This window comes from Amphimedon queenslandica, unplaced genomic scaffold (assembly GCF_000090795.2).
Source record: "Amphimedon queenslandica unplaced genomic scaffold, v1.1 AMPQUscaffold_13466, whole genome shotgun sequence".
In the NCBI taxonomy this organism is placed as follows: domain Eukaryota; kingdom Metazoa; phylum Porifera; class Demospongiae; order Haplosclerida; family Niphatidae; genus Amphimedon; species Amphimedon queenslandica.
This window is the reverse complement of record NW_003546298.1, coordinates 171,523-190,204: the sequence shown is the minus strand read 5'-3', so window position 1 is coordinate 190,204 and position 18,682 is coordinate 171,523. Positions and strand designations below refer to the sequence as shown.

The 18,682-nt window shown below is 33.8% G+C and overlaps 5 protein-coding genes across 6 annotated transcripts in view; 2 read left to right on the top strand and 3 right to left on the bottom strand.

The window, feature by feature from the left end:
• The window catches only part of LOC105312205 (N-acetylgalactosamine-6-sulfatase-like), a 1,321-nt gene extending 950 nt beyond the window's left edge, over nucleotides 1-371 (top strand). The window contains exon 2 of the mRNA XM_019994772.1: nucleotides 16-371. Coding sequence (XP_019850331.1) covers nucleotides 16-371 — 356 coding nt within the window. The remainder of the gene's footprint in view (nucleotides 1-15) is intronic.
• On the bottom strand, nucleotides 280-3,140 carry LOC109581029 (uncharacterized). 2 transcript variants are annotated; one of them, XM_019994750.1, is made up of 6 exons: nucleotides 3,050-3,140; nucleotides 2,701-2,771; nucleotides 1,873-2,651; nucleotides 1,238-1,318; nucleotides 895-1,190; nucleotides 280-850 (listed from the first exon to the last, which is right to left on the bottom strand). In XM_019994750.1, the coding sequence occupies exons 3-6, from the start codon at nucleotides 1,889-1,891 to the stop codon at nucleotides 833-835; spliced, it is 414 nt and encodes a 137-aa protein (XP_019850309.1). In that variant the 5' UTR covers nucleotides 1,892-2,651; nucleotides 2,701-2,771; nucleotides 3,050-3,140; the 3' UTR covers nucleotides 280-832. The 2 variants fall into 2 exon arrangements, with proteins under 2 accessions (XP_019850309.1, XP_019850308.1); XM_019994749.1 differs by having other exon boundaries at nucleotides 1,873-1,926.
• A 197-nt stretch (nucleotides 3,141-3,337) lies between these two features.
• Nucleotides 3,338-7,364, bottom strand: LOC100638082 (uncharacterized). Its single transcript, XM_003385367.2, has 7 exons — nucleotides 7,309-7,364; nucleotides 6,722-7,249; nucleotides 6,502-6,677; nucleotides 6,264-6,452; nucleotides 6,049-6,208; nucleotides 3,453-4,973; nucleotides 3,338-3,395 (listed from the first exon to the last, which is right to left on the bottom strand). Exons 1-6 carry the CDS (start codon nucleotides 7,319-7,321, stop codon nucleotides 3,775-3,777), a joined length of 2,265 nt encoding a protein of 754 aa, XP_003385415.2. The 5' UTR covers nucleotides 7,322-7,364; the 3' UTR covers nucleotides 3,338-3,395; nucleotides 3,453-3,774.
• A 78-nt stretch (nucleotides 7,365-7,442) lies between these two features.
• LOC105312204 (TNF receptor-associated factor 3-like) lies at nucleotides 7,443-8,543 on the top strand. Its single transcript, XM_011404668.1, has 2 exons — nucleotides 7,443-8,366; nucleotides 8,514-8,543. The coding sequence occupies exons 1-2, from the start codon at nucleotides 7,443-7,445 to the stop codon at nucleotides 8,541-8,543; spliced, it is 954 nt and encodes a 317-aa protein (XP_011402970.1).
• LOC109581028 (high-affinity lysophosphatidic acid receptor-like) lies at nucleotides 8,530-11,240 on the bottom strand. The gene is made up of 2 exons (XM_019994748.1): nucleotides 9,081-11,240; nucleotides 8,530-8,756 (listed from the first exon to the last, which is right to left on the bottom strand). The coding sequence occupies exon 1, from the start codon at nucleotides 10,355-10,357 to the stop codon at nucleotides 9,443-9,445; it is 915 nt and encodes a 304-aa protein (XP_019850307.1). The 5' UTR covers nucleotides 10,358-11,240; the 3' UTR covers nucleotides 8,530-8,756; nucleotides 9,081-9,442.
• Nucleotides 11,241-18,682: the final 7,442 nt, after the last annotated feature.

Sequence of the window (18,682 nt, the reverse complement as noted above, 5' to 3'; positions counted from 1 at the left end):
TTCTTAAGAATCCAGATCAAGAATGGAAGAAAGGAGCTTTTTCACAATTTCCACGACCTTACTCTGGTATGGTAAAAATCCCAGGACATCCACCTTTTGACCATAACCAACATGATGAGAATGTAATGGGCTATACTATTCGTACTGACAAGTATCGTTTCACCGAATGGTATACATTTGATCGTGATACTTCTAAACCAGACTTTGATAAGAAGTGGGGCACTGAGCTTTATGATCACTCTACTCCAACGGTTTCATTCAATGATGAGAACATTAATATTGCTGATAAACCAGAAATGGAATCTACTGTAACTGAATTACGTAAAGCACTACAAGATGGCTGGAGAGCTGCTTTACCTCCAACTATCTAGCTGCTGTTTTTGCAAGAATATTTATGCTGTTAAATTGCTATGCTATTATACGCTATTGTTTGTCAGGCCGGCCTGACTTATTATGTCTTTTGCTGGCTGAATTAATTTTTTTAAAATTTTAACAAAATTAATTCCTGCTATGTTAGTATTATAATTATTATGGCTCTAGATCCTACATTGTAAATTTGTAATGCTATTGTAGTATTTTTATCAGAAGATTTACATGTACCTATGAGCTCCAATTGTACTGTAACTATCTAGACTAACTGTTGCATGTTCATACACATTCTAGTCTACAGGTACATGATAGTCTACATGAATAATAATACCCCCAACCCCCGTTATTGTTTCTTGTTGTTCAAAATGTCTTATTTTTAAAATAAATTTAGCTATAATTATTATTTTAAAATCTAATATATAGTTAAACCAGGTTTCGCAAATAGAAAACATGTTGCTGCTGATTAACTTGTCATCTGTAGCTATGACGAAAGTCAGATTAGTAAAAGTGAAATTTTTAACCTACTTCAGTATACTTATCCATTAGTTTCTTAGCAACACTTTTTGACCACACAGTATTATAATCATTTAAAATTTTAATGAACCATTGAAATGTTCCCTCATTGACTTCAACAGTGTCTCTCAAATGATCCAGTAACTTATTGATGCGCTGGAATCCAGACAGTCCATGATATCTGTCATCAACTATTTCCCTTTTTTGCTCACTTGTAATGATACCTTTTTCTACCATCTTATCTGCTAAATACATCAAATCAATCTTTGTTAACATGTCATTACTACTTGTCAAAACTTTGTGAGCATCTAAAACATATACAGTGTAAATGTTAACTTGTCTATTGCCCACTTACTGTTTTTGTTACTGTAAGAGGGTTCTGTTGGGAATGCAAGGACCATTGCTGGATCAGTTGGAACTGCAGTAGCATCATTACCTATGACGAAAGTATAATAAAGCTGTGCTTTTTAGTCTAATATTGAAAGCAACCAAACTACTATATAGCTCCAAATTTTTGTTGGTCAAAGTTTTATCAAACAGTTTTGTTTGAAAAAACAAAAATCACTACTCAATAAAAGCTGCATAGATATACCATATTATAGCTAAAAATTTAGTGGAGTAAAATTTTGGTGATATTGTTGAATTGTCAAAATTTTAGTTTTCAATTTGATAAGTCTTTTTTAGCAGTGTTCAAATGCTTCAAAATTTAATCAAAATTGTAATCTCCAAACCTCTTTTAGAGTTGATTTGTTTTTAGAGTCAATTCGTCAAATTTTGAGACTCCAAATAATTTTCTAGATAAACGTTAGCACTTCATTCTGGCCATGTAGAATTTTCCCATAAATTAGTTTTCTTTTTATGACCGTTTAAAATAGCCAGCCATATTCAAACCACATTCCCATTGTACTATACATCTAAACATGTATAATAGTGAAAATATTAACTTGCCTGCACCCTACTTACTATTTTGGTTACTGTATGAGGACTCACTTTGGAATGCAGGGACCATTGCTGGACCAGTCGAAACTGCACTAACATCATTACCTATGATGAAAGCATAATAAAGTTGCTTTAGACTACAATCAAGCTAGCACTATCTAGTATACCTTGCCCTCTGACAGTCTAAGAAGACCAATATATTGATTTATTATTATCAGCTTAGTTAATTAAATTTTAAAACTAAAGTTTTTGATAGACAGACTATCAACATAAAAGCTGCATATATATATATATATATATATATAGCATTTGTGGCAGCATTGTATGTTTAGCAAATTTTTCCAATTTCCATTTACATCATAAGACAGCAATGCATCATGCCCAATTCTAAAATAGTCATGTATGCAAAACAAAATTTTTATAAATAAAACTAAGCACTATGTTTATCAATATTACTAAAATACTTAAAATAATTTAAAGTAAGGCAATATCCTGAAAATATTAGAAAATCTATAGCAATATTTTAGTTCACTTAAAACTACTCAATGTGTCCACTATATCAGTGATTTGTTTCTCTCGAACATTTCTTAATACTCTGCACATTTCATCCAAGTATGTATCAGGTCTAGTGTGATTATCAAGAGCTCTTTGTAATTCATTAACTAGCTTTGTAGCTTTCCTTGAATCAATATCATGACCATTGATCATCTCATCTTTCAATGAAAGTCCGATTACATTACCAGCATAAAGCTTGCTAGTAACGTCCATCAGACAAGATGATATTGAGCACGCTAGCCTATCTGACACTTCTCTTAATCTATCAGAAGCAGCTAACAATGTGTACAAAATTAAAATTTTAAAATTGCAAACAAAACGTACCCTTATTTTTTGTTTTGGGTGTCATGGTGTGTCCAACTTGAGTGTGTTGAATGGTTGGTACTTGAGGTGGTCTACCTGACAAAATAAAAATAACAATTAATATGAAAACTCCTTGATACAATTTTAACCCCCACTGTTATAGATAGGGACATTATCATGTTTCCAGCTCATTTTTAGACAATTCATCTTTTCTTTATTATTGTTTTGTCCTTTGCAAAGGTAAATATAGACTTTGCTATAATTGAGAATTATAGCAAAAAACAAAATAATAAAAATAGTTTTTTAGAGAAAATGACACAACTGCTGGAAAAGACCTACCCGACCTTATAATTATGCCTTAAATAATTACCTGATGCAATTTTGCTCCTCATACTAGCTGCATGTGTCTTTAATGATGCATCATTGATTATTTGGTTTTCGAAGACATCACAAATAGTCATCAAGCATCGAACGGGACCATCTCTTGGATCACTCTTAGCACTCTCTTCTATTTTTTCGTATAAAATGAAGGCTACTTTGCTTCCCCTTTCATCATCAGTCAGATTTTGTTGTGATGTTATTCCATTTAACTCTTGTACGGTGATTAGTTTCCTTCCAAACAAGCAATTAGTGACATTAGTAAAATTTGATTTTTTTCCCAATTAACGGAGAAATTGAAGGCAAAGCTGCCTGATAGATATCAGCTGGAGTGCCATCTAAAGGTTTTAAAGTGATTTTAAGACTGTCTCTAAGTGCTAATTGACTGGACTTACCACTATCTGAGTCAGCCATGACATACACAGTTGAGTTGAGTCAGCACAATGTCACTTCCTGTGTAAATTTTATTCATGATTGTAGAGTAAATGATTCCTTGTATAAGGAAGTAACAATAATGGCACAATGTCACCTAATTAGTACACAAAACTGATTAAAAAGTGGACGTGCTGCAAGACTTCTACGTGTACATTTAAGGGCTCAGTTCACACACCAACAAAACAAGAAAAAAACTAACTAAGAAGCAAAAACTATAATAACTCGATACAAAAAAATTATAGTTTAAAACTATTAAAAGGCAGAAATTAGAATATCAAAATATCAAATTTTAATTCTTTTCAATGACTCTATTACTTGGGTCATAGTTGGACGATCTATAGGATCAGCTTTTAGTCCTCTTTGTATTAGAGACTTCATATCAGACCAAGAGACAGTACCAGATTGCCTTGCTCTCTCTACTGCCGTCATTTCTGGTGGACAACATAAATTCACTTCCATAAGGAGAACAGAGTAACTGTAGACATCCATTGCTGGACTGTGTTGATCAGGATCACGAGCTTCTGGTGCAGCATATGCTGGATTGCCTGGCATAACAGTACCAGTACTAGTGCCTTGTTGTTGCAATTTAGCTGTACCATAATCTGCTACTTTCGCTTCATAACCAGCAGGTCCAGTGCGAGGTTTTAACAATACATTAGGACTGCTGACATCTCTGTGAATGATAGGCTGAGGCTTTAACAGGTGAAGGTAGTTGAGACCTAAAGCTACATCTTGAGCAATACTAAGAATCTGCTGATTGGTTAATCGGTTTTTCTGAAGCACATGATTAAGACTAGTGCTCATCAGTTCCGTTAAGATGAGAGGATTACCCACCTTAGTTGCACCAATAAACTGGACCAGGTTAGGATGACGTACTCGTGATGCTATACTCATTTCCCTGGAGAAAAGACCTTGATTATAATCTGAGATGATGATAGTATGAAGTGACTTGACAGCTACCCTTAAACCTCTAAAGATACCAACAGTAACGACAGCATAAGACCCTCTTCCTAACTCCTCCTTTGTCAAAGTCACCTCATCTCTATTGATAACCCAGTGATCATCAGTAAGTCCTTGTTGCTGGTACCTACGAACTGCCTCTTGAGACTGACGTAACTCCCTATCCTTCTCCTGATTTTCTGCTTCTATCTCTTGTAGCTTATGCTGATATCTCCTTATTTCTTGCTCTTTCTCTGCTTTTTCTCTTTCCTTTTGCTCCATTTGCTGACAATAAGATTGTGCCTCTCTCTCCTTTTCTTGTAATTCTCTCTCCTTCTCTTCAAGACTCTTCAGAAGAGCTTGTACCGTTTGCTCAACATCAACTGGCATATCTCCTTTTCTTGGTTTCTGGTACTCTTCCAATGATTTTCTTCCTCCTAATGTTAACTGTAGTTGCTGCTCATACCTTTTCTTGTATTTATTATTCATACCATCGGTATCTAATGTATCCCCTACTATCCACTCTCCTTCACTGTTAGTACCTAATAGATGTAAAAATATAAAAAATTATTTAATCTAGATTTCTGGCTTTATATGGTACAAATACACACAGATGTAAATTGTAGTGTGTAAATTTAGAAAGGCAAACATGGTCAATCACCTACCCGCAAAAGCTATAGAGATGACTGGATATTTTAACATTGGGGTAATTTATCAACAGACAATTATGTCAAAGCCTAAAGGTCACTATGTTTCAATTCTCCTTCGTAATTTTTTGCAAAGGCAATTTTAATTGCCAGTCAAGGTAAGTCAACGAAAAACAAATAGCAATAGCAGATGACTGATATATAACTCCGCCTCTAGTTGTGGCCTATGTTGCCTATCTAAATTATTTATGTTAATAAAGGAGAATTACCCTTATGCTGTAAATTTCATAACGTACCCACTTATAGAAATACAGTGGAACCTCTGATAACGGAACTTCTCTTTAACGAAAACCTCTTTATAATGAAAAAAAAATTAAATGTACCAACTCATTTCCCCATTTTTTCAATGAAAACAGGCCTCCCTTTAACGAAAACTCCTCTATTATGAAATAACGAAAGCTTCTTTCTGACCAAGATGCCATTTTACTTTCATTTAATGAAAAGTGGGTGTGGCCACGCATGAGCACTAGTTCTATGATGTCATATAATAAAATAATCAATTAAAAACAGACCCGCCCACTGTAAAAATGGCGTCTTTCTTCTCCACACATTATGCTCTGTCACTCTTATTTTGCCATCTTACTATCCAGGAGCACAGATAATTCCCTTAAACAGCCTTTCCCTCATTATGAAACATATTCTGCAAACTTATTTTCTTATTCTCTTTTCTTGTTCTGCAATTTGTTACCCAGCTTACTCTGCTGTCTACTGCCCCTCATTTTTTATAAAAAGGTAAAGTCTCACATTGGGGATGCCTCATTTACAAAACTTTCCTTTAATGAAAACCTCTATGTAATGAAAAGATTCTTGTGTCCCAAAAGTTTCGTTATTCAGAGGTTCCACTTAATGAACAATTAGTTAGTATAAATTTCAAAACAGCCCTGGCTATGAAATAAAAAAGCACACTGACCTACATGTACTTCAGTTAGCATCACAACATTAGGGTGAGTGACAAATGATGTCTTATCAACTTGTCCTCCAACTGACACTATCCAAACACGATGAGGACTCATAACGAACACTAAGAGAGAATGAGCCCATCTCTTACAAACAGTTTGAGGTGCATCTAACTGTTAATAGAAAGAAATTAATAGCTTACATGTATCTCACTGGACATACATGTACCTTTATCCACAAACTTTGAGTGATGTTAAAGATCCAACAATCATCTAATGTATCATTATTCATGTCCCTTCCACCAGCTATCACTAGCATAGGACTGTCCGGTCCAGTTATGACAACAGCACCTGCATGACGGTATCTACCCACAGGCCATTGGTATATTGCTTCGGGTTTCTTTATACACTGCCAGAACTAGTGAATAACACATTAACTATTTTTTATGTTTGTGTATTAAACATACCACAGTGGTGATTGATATCTCTAACAGATAAACATTGTTAGTAGCAGTAATCTTGGCATCATCATTAGTCTCTATTCCACCAAACAGAACAGCTCTAGTGTTGTTGATTCTTTCAATGATAAAGCCAAAAGCAGGTCGAATACACTGACCAATGATTGAGGGATTACTCCATTTTCCTAAATTAACTATTAACTAATATCTAAATAAAGATAATTTTTACTTGATGATATATTATATATTGAGTGCTCATCAGTATGCCATCTTCCACTGCGTAACTTGATGTACTTATAATGAGGTAGCTGCACAGCTGGTTCTGATCCCAGACCTCCTATCATTAGTAAATGATGTACTCCATAATGTTCAAATGATAGCATTCCACCGTAAGCTCTCCTCATAACTGGTCTAGTTGCATCAGTTGGCTCTAATTCTCTCCATTGAAGACTAACAGTATCCAGTTGTGTAATACTGTTGTAAAAGCAGTCACCATGACCACAATATCCCAAAAAATAGTACAATAGTTCATTTACTGCAACACAGCAGTATCCAAGGACTCCTAATGGAGGAGTCCCAGTAGTACTTCTAGTGACCCATTGACCAGTTGAAGGAGTAATTTGCTGTATGCTACTGGTGAATCTTCTCTTCTCTATGCTGTCATGAGCTCCAGGTAAACCATCTTGATAACCAGCCCACACGTACAGTGAATTACCTACTGATACAGTTTGGTGATGGGCTCTTCCATTTGGTTGATCTATTGTGGACATCACATGTTCACTGGAATAGTACTTACTAGTATCAGTACTTACTTACTTATAAATGCCATAGCCCCGACCAGCAAACAGCCATTTTAATACAGATCACGTGAGAAGTTTCAAGAAGAAGAGTAAAGAGAGGAGGGGCTGGAGCAGAAGAGAGGAGGGGTTGCAGCAGATTCCCATCAATGAATGTCTCAACTCTCAAGAAATGACTTGATATTTCAAAAAGAGCTTCCTGAGAGCTTGGACAACATAGAGTGTCCTATATGCCTCCAGGTTATAATAGAGGAACCGTGTCAAGCATCTTGCTGTGGACAACACTTTTGTGAGACATGCATTGCAAGGGTTACTACCTCTTGCCCCTACTGCAGAGCCAGTGGCCATAACTTTGCTGTCTTTAAAGACAGAAACTTTGCACGGTTCCTAGGCAGTCAGATAGTATATTGCACCAATAAAGAAAGGACAGGCTGTGAATGGGTTGGAGAGTTACGCCAGATTAGGACTCATCTATCAGAAAATTGTGGGAGAGTGAGATGCCCACACCCTGGTTGTCCTGAAGAATACATACAAGCATACAAATTAAAGAGACACCAAGAGAAAGAATGTCCTGCAAGGCCATACAAGTGTAAGCACTGTGGATTAAAAGACACCTATATCTACATACGACAAACGCATTACCCAGAGTGTCCTTTGTTCCCTGTAGAGTGTCCATATAAATGCACCACTGTGGCAAAGATCCCACGCTGTGATGTACAAGACCATCTACTAGTATGCCCGCTTAGTCCTGTAGAGTGTAAGTACAGTGCATTAGGTTGCCTAATGATGCCGTTGAGAATGAATAGTGAGGAGCACCACTTAGAACCACATACAGAAGTACTGGTTGAAACTTGTAGCAGACTTTTATGCAGGATAGAGCAAGAAAAGGAGCAATCGAAAGCAGAGCAAAGCAATCTCCAGAGACAGATTAATTATTTAAATACAGAGCTGAATAAAATGCGAGCTGATTTACGAAGTCAGCATGACTTATTGCATGGGAAGGTGTACTACGACATTGATGATAAGCTAAGTCAGCTGATAGTTAAACACGAGAAATTGAGAAGTGACCATGATCAGGTGAAAAAGGAGCATAGTGACCTTTTTAAAACAATGACAGTATTCATACTGCCAATAGTAGTCTGCCTTTTATTATATTTATGGTTCAAGAAGTACTAATCAAAAGTTTTTTATTTCTTATTTTTATTTTATTTTATTTTATTTTAGGAGTTCATAATTTATATTGCAATGATTTAAAATTAACTTAACAAAATTTAACCTTGCACAAGGTATCAAAGCAATCATAGAGCTACCATAGTACATAAAATGTTTATTTTAAAGGGATGTTCATATAACTTTTATCTCATCATAAGGATTGTTTGACCTTGGGTCAGTTTTGACTTCACTGATCTTCTGGGCAACATCCATGAAAAACCTCCCAAAAACAGTGTGCTTGTTATCTAGCCATGACTGTGGGTAAGAGAGAGTATAAGAATAAGCATAATTGAACTACGTGCTGCATAATTTAATAGCACTAATAGAGTATGTGTAGCAATAATAACATTAAAATGTGATTTTATAGTATCACAGCAACAGAAATAGTAGGAATGCCCATGGTTTATGTCATAATAGTAACAAAAAGGACAATATTTTAGTAGATATTATATGTTCGATCCTTTATGAGTCCACAGTATCTACATGCGGCTAACATGCCATTTATAAGTGATATAGTCGTATGTGCCACCAACAATGTACATTCAGTCACCAAAGTATAGCTATAGGGTATAGGCTTACAGTGGGTACAATAGTAATGAAGAACTGTGACCCATTAGTGTTATTATTTACTTCTCTACTTACATCGTAAATATTAATGACAGGAGCTTCCTTTTCAGCACTAAGCAACAAAATCATAATAATAACCAAATAAACTATTATTGCAATCTCATAGTATTCTATATAGGTATATATACATGTCCATACATGTTTTCATAATAATATTATGTCTCTTCTTAGGAATTATTAGTCAACACATTAATGATGAAATTAACAAATAATGTCAAATCATCAATATATCACTACTAGTGACTACCTAAGTTATTTTTTAAAGATGAAAAACATTGACACAAAAAATTACAGCAAATTACATTAATGTTGCTTTAGCAGCATGCATAAAGGTTCAAAGGACAACATGATACAAGAACACCCATAATCTCAGGCCTAAAGTATGACTGGATAACTGGATTAGCTATTGTAAAGAAAAGGAAGGAAATAGTACCAATTATAATGAACCATATAGGTACATCAATAAACAGATAAAGTAGAGAGTAGACGACAGCAGGCACAAGGCATATCCCATAGATGAGTAACATGCTTCCAAATATACCAAAGAGTCTCTTCTTTTTTGAGGCATATGCACTCTCTCCTGCTATCACTGACTGATCTCTGAAGAACCTTCTAGTGAAACAAAAGGTCCAAATAGAAAAGACAAATATTATCCCAAGTATAATGAGTGCTGCAAAAAGACCAAAGAAACCTCGACTTGAACTACTCGGTAGGGAACAATATTGAGAATCAAACTGATGGTGGTCAAATTGAAATCCAAAAATATAAAAAGTGGTATATACAGCAGACAGTATCCAAATAGCAATGGTGAGGGTCAGTGCTACCCAGGGTTTCATGTACCGGTTGTGAAGATGTGGTTTGACAATAAACAGAAACCGATCAAATGATATAGCGGCTAGTGTTGTTGATATGACTAGTACCATCCACCAAAAAATATAAAGAGCAAAGTAGCAAGTCCCTCTCTTCTCCTCATCTGAACCATTAAAGATCCACTCACCAGCAGATAATGAAATGATATAAAAAGGAAGGTAGAGTAGATTCAATACAAGATGTGCCAGTATGAGAGAAGTGAAGAACACTGTTGATGGTTGTTTCAAGGACTTCCTTTGATAGAGTGTGATAGATAGTACCACACCATTAGCTATCAGAGCTAGTATCATCTCAACAGTAAGAACTGCTGCTACTGCTGGACCACTGAACTGATCAGTTAAGGTATAGTTATCTTCCATTGCTATCTTGACATTTACAATAGTCTTATCAGCAAATTTTACATGTTTATGATAACAGGAAATTAAAAGAAATATGTACTCCCTCTAATACAGTACATTAGTAATGCAATATATACCTACAATTAAGAGGACATCCATCAACTAATCTTGCTTCAATGTACCATTTAGTGTTAATTACTGTATGCATGTGTGATAATGCTGTCAATAACCAGTGGTAAATGGTAGTACAAAAATATAAACACTGAATCTTCCAATATAAAGGTTAGTTGCTTTTCATTGCCTTGAAACACACACTTCTATCAGCTTCATTATTTTAACAAAATTACAATATTGAATGCAGTCAGAGGCCCTTCAAACGGTATATACAGATAAAATAGCCCTACAAAATGGGAAACTATGAATTTAATTAGAGTGGCCTAATAATAACACTAACAAAAACATGTCAGAGCTAGTATCACCTCAAAAGTAAAAATTACTGTTACTGCGGGCACGTTAAAATCACCAGTAAATGTAAAGTTGCTTGCCATTTCAAATTTATGATAAAAGCTCTTCTTGCAGACAATTCTAAACTTGACTTTTGTCCCAAAAAATAACAGTTACTATAACTCTTCACAAAACAACCATTAATTTTACAAAGAACAACAACACTAAAGGCCTTCCTATACTAGTGCTTTTAATGTGCATTAAACCAGTTTGAAACTGATTCTAGTCATTCGACATTCAATAGATAACCAATCGTAGCTGGATTTGAATACTATTAAAATATACAAGATCACAAAGATAGTTTGAATCACTTTATGAGCATTGGAGTGCATCAGTACTAAACAAGTTGAAACCACAATTTGCAACAGTATTTTTGACAAAGAAAATGACAACTAATAGAACTTAAATGCATCAAAATAATTATATCAACAAAATTTACCAAAAATATACAAAAATTAACATAACATGTAAAATAAGTGTAATCAGCTACTTTTCACATATTTGGTAAATTTTGTCAGTATAATTATTGTGATACATATAAGTTGCCTTTTTTTGTTAAGGATAGGCTCAAAAAGATATCATAGTGACCTTCTAAAACTATTTTTTGCACTGATTAAAAGTAATATATTGTTGACTGCAAGCTGATAACTTTTGACGTAGTCTTACTGCAATTTTATAATGCAAACAAAGTACAACTATTACTATAAACAGTTGTCCAATGTTAAAATTTGTCCAAAAATTGATGCATTACTCAAAGCCTATATAACAAAGACACTTTACAATAACATTCCTTTTTACGAAAGCATTAACTGTTAAAAATTTTCAATTTTAGTTAAATCTATAATTACAATAACAATTAAGGTGCTATAGGGTGCAACATTCAAGCAGAGTATATTTATGACTACAAATCTGTGGACAATTATTAAAATACAAATAAAAGCTCAGGTTACACAGCACAATATTAAGTATCATAACATCTAAGACAACAAATAATTTACATTAAAAGTACACGGTACACATTATAATGAAGTATTAATTTTAAAGCTCTAAAGATTACAATTAGTCTTCAGAGTCTCTATTATACATACAGTACAATATGGGCAAAATACAAAATTTAGACTTAAAAATATACATGGTATAAGATGCTATAGCTTAGAATGTATTTGACTGTAAACAATTTATTGGGACAAGCCCGAGCGAGCCCTCTATAGTCAAAATCCATCACTCTATATGCATGTATGTACATATGTGCATCTTTGGTCATGTCCAGTGTGTACTACAATCTATTTCAATGTAGCAGTATTCTAATATAATATTTCAAACAGAATCATGAAGGTGATTAACAAAAAGAAATCGGATTTTCCTTATTACTAGAAGTTACCCAAGCTGATTTTTAGCTGTAGATGCTATCATATGTAACATTAATGTAGTATTTGACCCCATTCCTGATTTATACATGTACGTAGAGTTGTTATTGGCCTTGCTAGCAATTATCGCAGGCAAGAACTATGTTTATTTGAATGCAATTGTGACTGTCATTTTATTGTTGTGGTACTTGTGTAGCGCTATTTTGTATAATATAATGGATTTTATAAAGGATGCATAACTCACAACAGTCTGATTAAAGTTTCTACTGAGTGGAGCTTATCTTAACATTGGTAATAGATATTTTTTAAATTTGTATGACAAAATAAAGGAAATGACAGAATTTATTATAATTATTTTGTTACTTCATTTTTCTGTGTATATCTACATGCATGTCTATACAATAATTTTATTGTTAGCAAATTTTCATGTTTTTAATTTTGTATTACAATTTTGAAATAAGCATTGACAGATTTATTATTTAAACAACACTAAAAATGAACCAAGAATCAAGGAATGTTTAAAATCATCACTTAAAATACTATAAAGAACGTTCCAGAATAATGTACACAAGTAGGAGAAAGTTCTATAGTAGATAGCTAAAACTGCTACAGTTTGTAGTAAACTTGTGTGTAGTGATACTATGATCTAATTGTCAATACACATTTTGTATGGTACATACAAGTGACCTTACTATCTAAAGGTTAATCTGTTGAATAGTAAATAGTGTACTCTGACCCTAATTAACCACTACACTATAAGTTACAGTGGTTGTAGCTAGAAAGGAAAAACAGAACAGCATAAAGAGGATATGGAAAGAAACTTCACCTTTACTGGCAATTTCAGTGGCCCAGCAGTAGCAGCAGTTCTTACTGTTGAGATGATACTAGCTCTGATAGCTAATGGTGTGGTACTATCTATCACACTCTATCAAAAGAAGTCCTGGAAACAATCATCAACAATATTCTTCACTTCACTTATATTGGCACACCTTGTATTGAATCTACTCTACCTTCCATTCATTATCATTGGATTAGCTGCTGAAGAATGGATCTTTGGTAGTACAGATGAGGAGAAGAGAGGGACATGTTACTTCAATGATTTTATTTATTGGTGGATGGTAATAGTCATATCCATCACACTAGCTGCTATATCATTTGATCGGTTTCTCTTTATTGTCAAACCACATCTTCACAAGCAGTTCATGAGACCCTGGGTAGCTCTGATCCTCACCATTGCTATTTGGATACTGTCTGCTGTATTGAGTTCTGTTCATGTTTTTGGTTTTCACTTGTATATCGACATTTGTTTTTCATACTCAGATAACATTGGCTTTAGAGTTTATTTCGTTCTTTTATCAGCTATTGTACTTATGATAATATTCATCACTTCTCTTTGGACCTTTTGTTTCACTAGAAGGTTCTTCAAAGATCAGTCAGTGATAGCAGGAGAGAGTGTGTATGCCTCAAAAAAGAAGAGACTCTTTGGAATATTTGGAGCTATGCTACTCATCTATGGTATATGCTTTGTACCTGGTGTCCTCTACTTCCTGCTTCTTCTGTTTATTGATGTACCAATATGGTTTATCATTGTGGCTATTATTTGCTTCCTCTTCATTACAATAGCCAGTCCTGTTATCCAGTCATACTTCAGGCCTGAGATTAAGAGTGTTCTTGTATCATGTTTCCTTCTTTGCAATTGCAAATGCTGATAAATTTTTTTACTTAGATTTTTATGAGTTGTGACTAATTTCTTTTATTTGTATCATCTTTATTATTACTTCAATTTTCTGTGTACATTGTAAATTACACCATTCGGTTATATAGTTTTTATGATGTTTTTTAATATTCAGTGAGCTAATGGGTTCAACAATAATTAAGCTCCTGTAAATTTTAGACCGTGATTTAGCCATACTATAAATGGAAAGAGATATATTGGCGTGACAAAAAAATTTGGTAATGAACTGTGGCAACAGCGGTAAACAGCGATAGACAGCAGCAAAATATGGTAAACAGTGGTAAACATTGATAAACCTTAGTGAACATTGATAAACCTTGGCAACTATCATAATGATAAACAAGGTAGCTAAACATGCTAGAGTTGTAAACATGCATTCCAACTGGCAACAAAATAGTTAATATCAGGTAACGGTATGATATAAATATTACATATATCAGCATACTTTGGTAACTATTACCTTTAAATAAGTGGAGCACTACATCATAATTATCTTAACATGGTATACAGTAGTAAGTATTAATATATCTTGATAGCAATGTAACTGAGCAGATATTCCTTGCCAAGCAAAATTAATAGATTAATGCCTTTCATCTTTTTTGTGTTACATCCTTTTCACATGTTTTATGATGCTCAAGCCTAACTTTGCTTTAGAAAACTTGTGTTACTTTTTAGTCACATCATTTTGTCTTGTTTTTATACTTATGTTAAGAAATTTTAATTAGCCTGTTGTAAATAAAATGCACCATCAGTAAAGCAAGTACAACAGCCGTTCTTAATCATTGATTGTCTACATGCTATACATTGATTGTTTTCTCACTTATCCTTATAAAGTGCTTGTAGTATACTCTTTCTTTCTCCTTTACAAAATTTGAGTTATATGTACGTACACACTGAAATTATACGTGTATTTATGTTATGTCTTGCACTATCAAAGCTTTGTTTGCATCCACTGATATTACTGTATTATTGATACATTATTCTTTTAGTTTCATGGTACTGTTGGTGCATGTATTGTCTTTATTGTATACATTCAGCGTAATGAGTAATGTTATCATCATAATTAGTTTTCAATAATAAATATGAGATAACAGTTTACTGTTTTCTTTTACATGAAAGTAGTTTAAATACTGTATGTACTACAAGTTATAGGAGAAACAGAGGGTATGGAAAGCAACTATACTTATACTAGTGATTTCAGTGGTCCAGCAGTAGCAGCAGTTCTTACTGTTGAGATGATACTGGCTCTGATAGCTAATGGTGTGGTACTATCTATCACACTCTATCAAAGGAAGTCCTTGAAACAACCATCAACAATATTCTTCACTTCTCTCATACTGGCACATCTTGTATTGAATCTACTGTACTTTCCTTTTTTCATCATTGCATTTGCTGCTGAAAAATGGATCTTTGGTAGTACAGATGAGGAGAAGAAAGGGACATGTTACTTTGTTGATTTTACTTTTTGGTGGATTCTACTAGTCATATCCATCACACTAGCAGCTATATCATTTGATCGGTTCCTCTTTATTGTCAAACCACATCTTCACAAGCGGTTCATGAGAGCCTGGGTAGCACTGACCCTCACTATTGCTATCTGGATACTGTCTGCTGTATTAAGTTCTGTTCATGTTTTTGGTTTTCATTTGTATGTTTCCATTTGTATTTCATATTCAGAGAGTATTGGCTTTGGTGTTTATTATTTTCTTTTATCAGTTACTATACTTGGGATAATATTCGTCACTTCTCTTTGGACCTTTTGTTTCACTAGAAGGTTCTTCAAAGATCAGTCAGTGATAGCAGGAGAGAGTGTGTATGCCTCAAAAGAGAAGAGACTCTTTGGAATATTTGGAAGCATGTTACTCATGTATGGGCTATGCTATATACCTGGTGTCCTTTATTTCTTATTTTCTTTGTTTTTTGATGTACCATTGTGGTTTAATACAGTGGCTACTCTTTGCTTCCTATTCATTACTGTGGGTAGTCCTGTTATCCAGTCATACTTCAGGCCTGAGATAAGGAGTGTTCTTGTGTCACGTTTTCCTCTTCACTTTTGTGTGCACTGCTGAAACTTGATCAAAGTTGTGTCATAATTAATTTTGTTCTTTTGTTTACATTAAATTAGTATCATACTTACAATGTTTAATTATTAACTTTTAAATAACTTGTATTTTGGTGATGTGAGTGTGAGTATTTCTTTTATTTGTTTCATATTTAGTATCACTGGATGCATCAAGTGCATTCTCAATCTCATAGCATAAACCTGCAGGCATGCACATAATTCACAATGATAACAGAAAAAATTTTGGCGAAATAGTAGCTTCATTAATTGATTCTAGCATATAATAAAATGATACGTAATCCTGAAATTTGCAAAAACGAGCTTTATATAATAATGACTGTGTATGTGAACATTTTAATTCATTTACTTACTCCTCTCTTCCTTCCTCTCCCTTCCTTTCTCTAAAGCTGGTGTTGCTATGCCTCCTGAATATATCCCCTCTCAGCTACAAAGGGAGCATGCTAACTTAAACAATAGTGATCATATGATAAAGAAAATAAGAGAAAAAGAGAGAAAAATAAAGGGACAGACAAAAAATGGAGATAAAAAGAGACAAAAATAAATAAAATGGAGGTAAAGAAATAATACAGATACATCTACACATACGTGCATATAATTATTTACCAAAATTGAAACTTTATTAGGTTTAGCTGTGCTTATAATAATAATTCATTATTACTGATTCTCTTTTGCCTAAAAAGGAAGAGAGAATAGGGGAAGGGAAATGGAAAAGAAATTCCATGATGACAATCTTATACAAACATGTACATGTACACACGTATATGTACATACCTAATTAGTATGCATGCAACCGGAAATGTTCCATAAACTCAATTGCTTCCTTTTTTCTTCTAAACCTTGATGTGACCGTCAATACTAGTAGTCAGATCAACAAAATAAGCCACACCTTTCACAGAATCCAGGCACACCCACACAATTAATTAGACGTGTATGTAACATGTCTTAATTATGACTCATAATTAAGACATGTTACATACATGTCCAATTAATTGTGTGGGTGTGCCTATTGACATCACGGTGCATGTAACTCTTTTTATACATTGAATTGAAGTTAACAGAAGGTTTTCATAACTGATTCATAAAGAACAAAGACCAAATATTAATGATAATAATTCTTTATTATTATTAGGCCATTTATTCCAATCATATAATATCTTGTTTCCACTTGACATAATTAAGGTCATGTATATGTATCATGTAAGAAGTGGAAAAAACCGTATTGATTAAGTGATTTTTGATGAAATGTAGCCATGCAAACACCATGTAGTACAGGGTCACCCAAATTTTGAACAGCTTTAAGAAATCAAATTTTGATCAGAATCAGCTTAAACATTCTACACAGCATAAGTATATGTATACATATCAGGAAAAAGAAGTCTCTCTCTCCTTGCCATTTTCAACAAATTTGGCCAAAGTAACTGCATGTACTGTACATTAGGCCTGAGAATAATAATTATATTCACAATTTTTGTAATTATGCTTTGCTTTAGTGCATAATGATTGTTCAATTATTCTTTTCAATAATTGATTACTATTATTCTCAAAATTATTCTTGAAATGAGGAATTAATGCAGCAATGCTTTAAAAACTTGAAATAAGCACCCTTTCTGCTTTCAGTGAACATATACCAAATTCGCTGACAACAAAATAGCTTTACGTATCATACCTTTGCTTCACTGACCAAAACATTGCTAAAATAAACTTGTCTTAACTAGCTTTTTATGCAACATACTACATGTAGATCTATATAGCTAGCAGAAAAATAAAAAATCCTCACCTTTTAAATTTTGCCCGAGACCACTTGTACTATAAGGACTTTGCCACTTTAAAAATTCATAAAAATACAATAATCAGCATAAACTTTCTACACAACAAAAGTAGTCAGCAATCTTTAACAAAATACCTTGTACTACTAGTAGACTTACTTACAATCTTCGCCCAAAATTTGGACCAACTTAATTTTGATTAAAATTAAATTTTTATCCCTGTACTTACAATAATAGTGTATTTCATAGTCTTTCAACTAATTTTTGATCAAAATCAGCTCACATTAGGTAAGAACAACATATCAGAACCATAATGAAAATGTAACTTTTGTACAATGTAGACCACTACTATAAAGAAGTAACAAATCTTACTAATCTGAGCCAAGTAGTTTAAATGAGTGAAAATTAAAGATGAAACAATGTTTTCAACATTAGCAACTTCCATTGAAAAACAGTTCATGAAGCAAATTAGCACCCAATCTCACTGATGCAGTCCCTGCTGCTCAGTGTAGCAAAAGAATGAACTGGCAGATTTGAAAGAGATTTCATGCTCTTCTTTTAGACAAAAGCATACTAATAACTTAAAGTTCCTTTTGTTGCTTCTTATGTCATATAAAAGGAGGCTATAGCACCCCAATCTAATGAAACCAAATAGAAAAAATCTTTTGAGCTAACAGCAAGCTTATACCTCTAGGGTTATACAGCGGTGGAGTTTACGTGGCTTCTTTGTCTCCAATTTGGTTTCTCACTACACCCCAATGGCACACAACTGATTCATGTCAATGAGGCCTCGCTGGCTGCTCAGACCCCCCCCCCCCAAATAACTGTAGGGGATTGGGCAGCAAGTACAAGAGTAGCTATTCTAGTATTAAAAGATAACTTGAGCAGAAA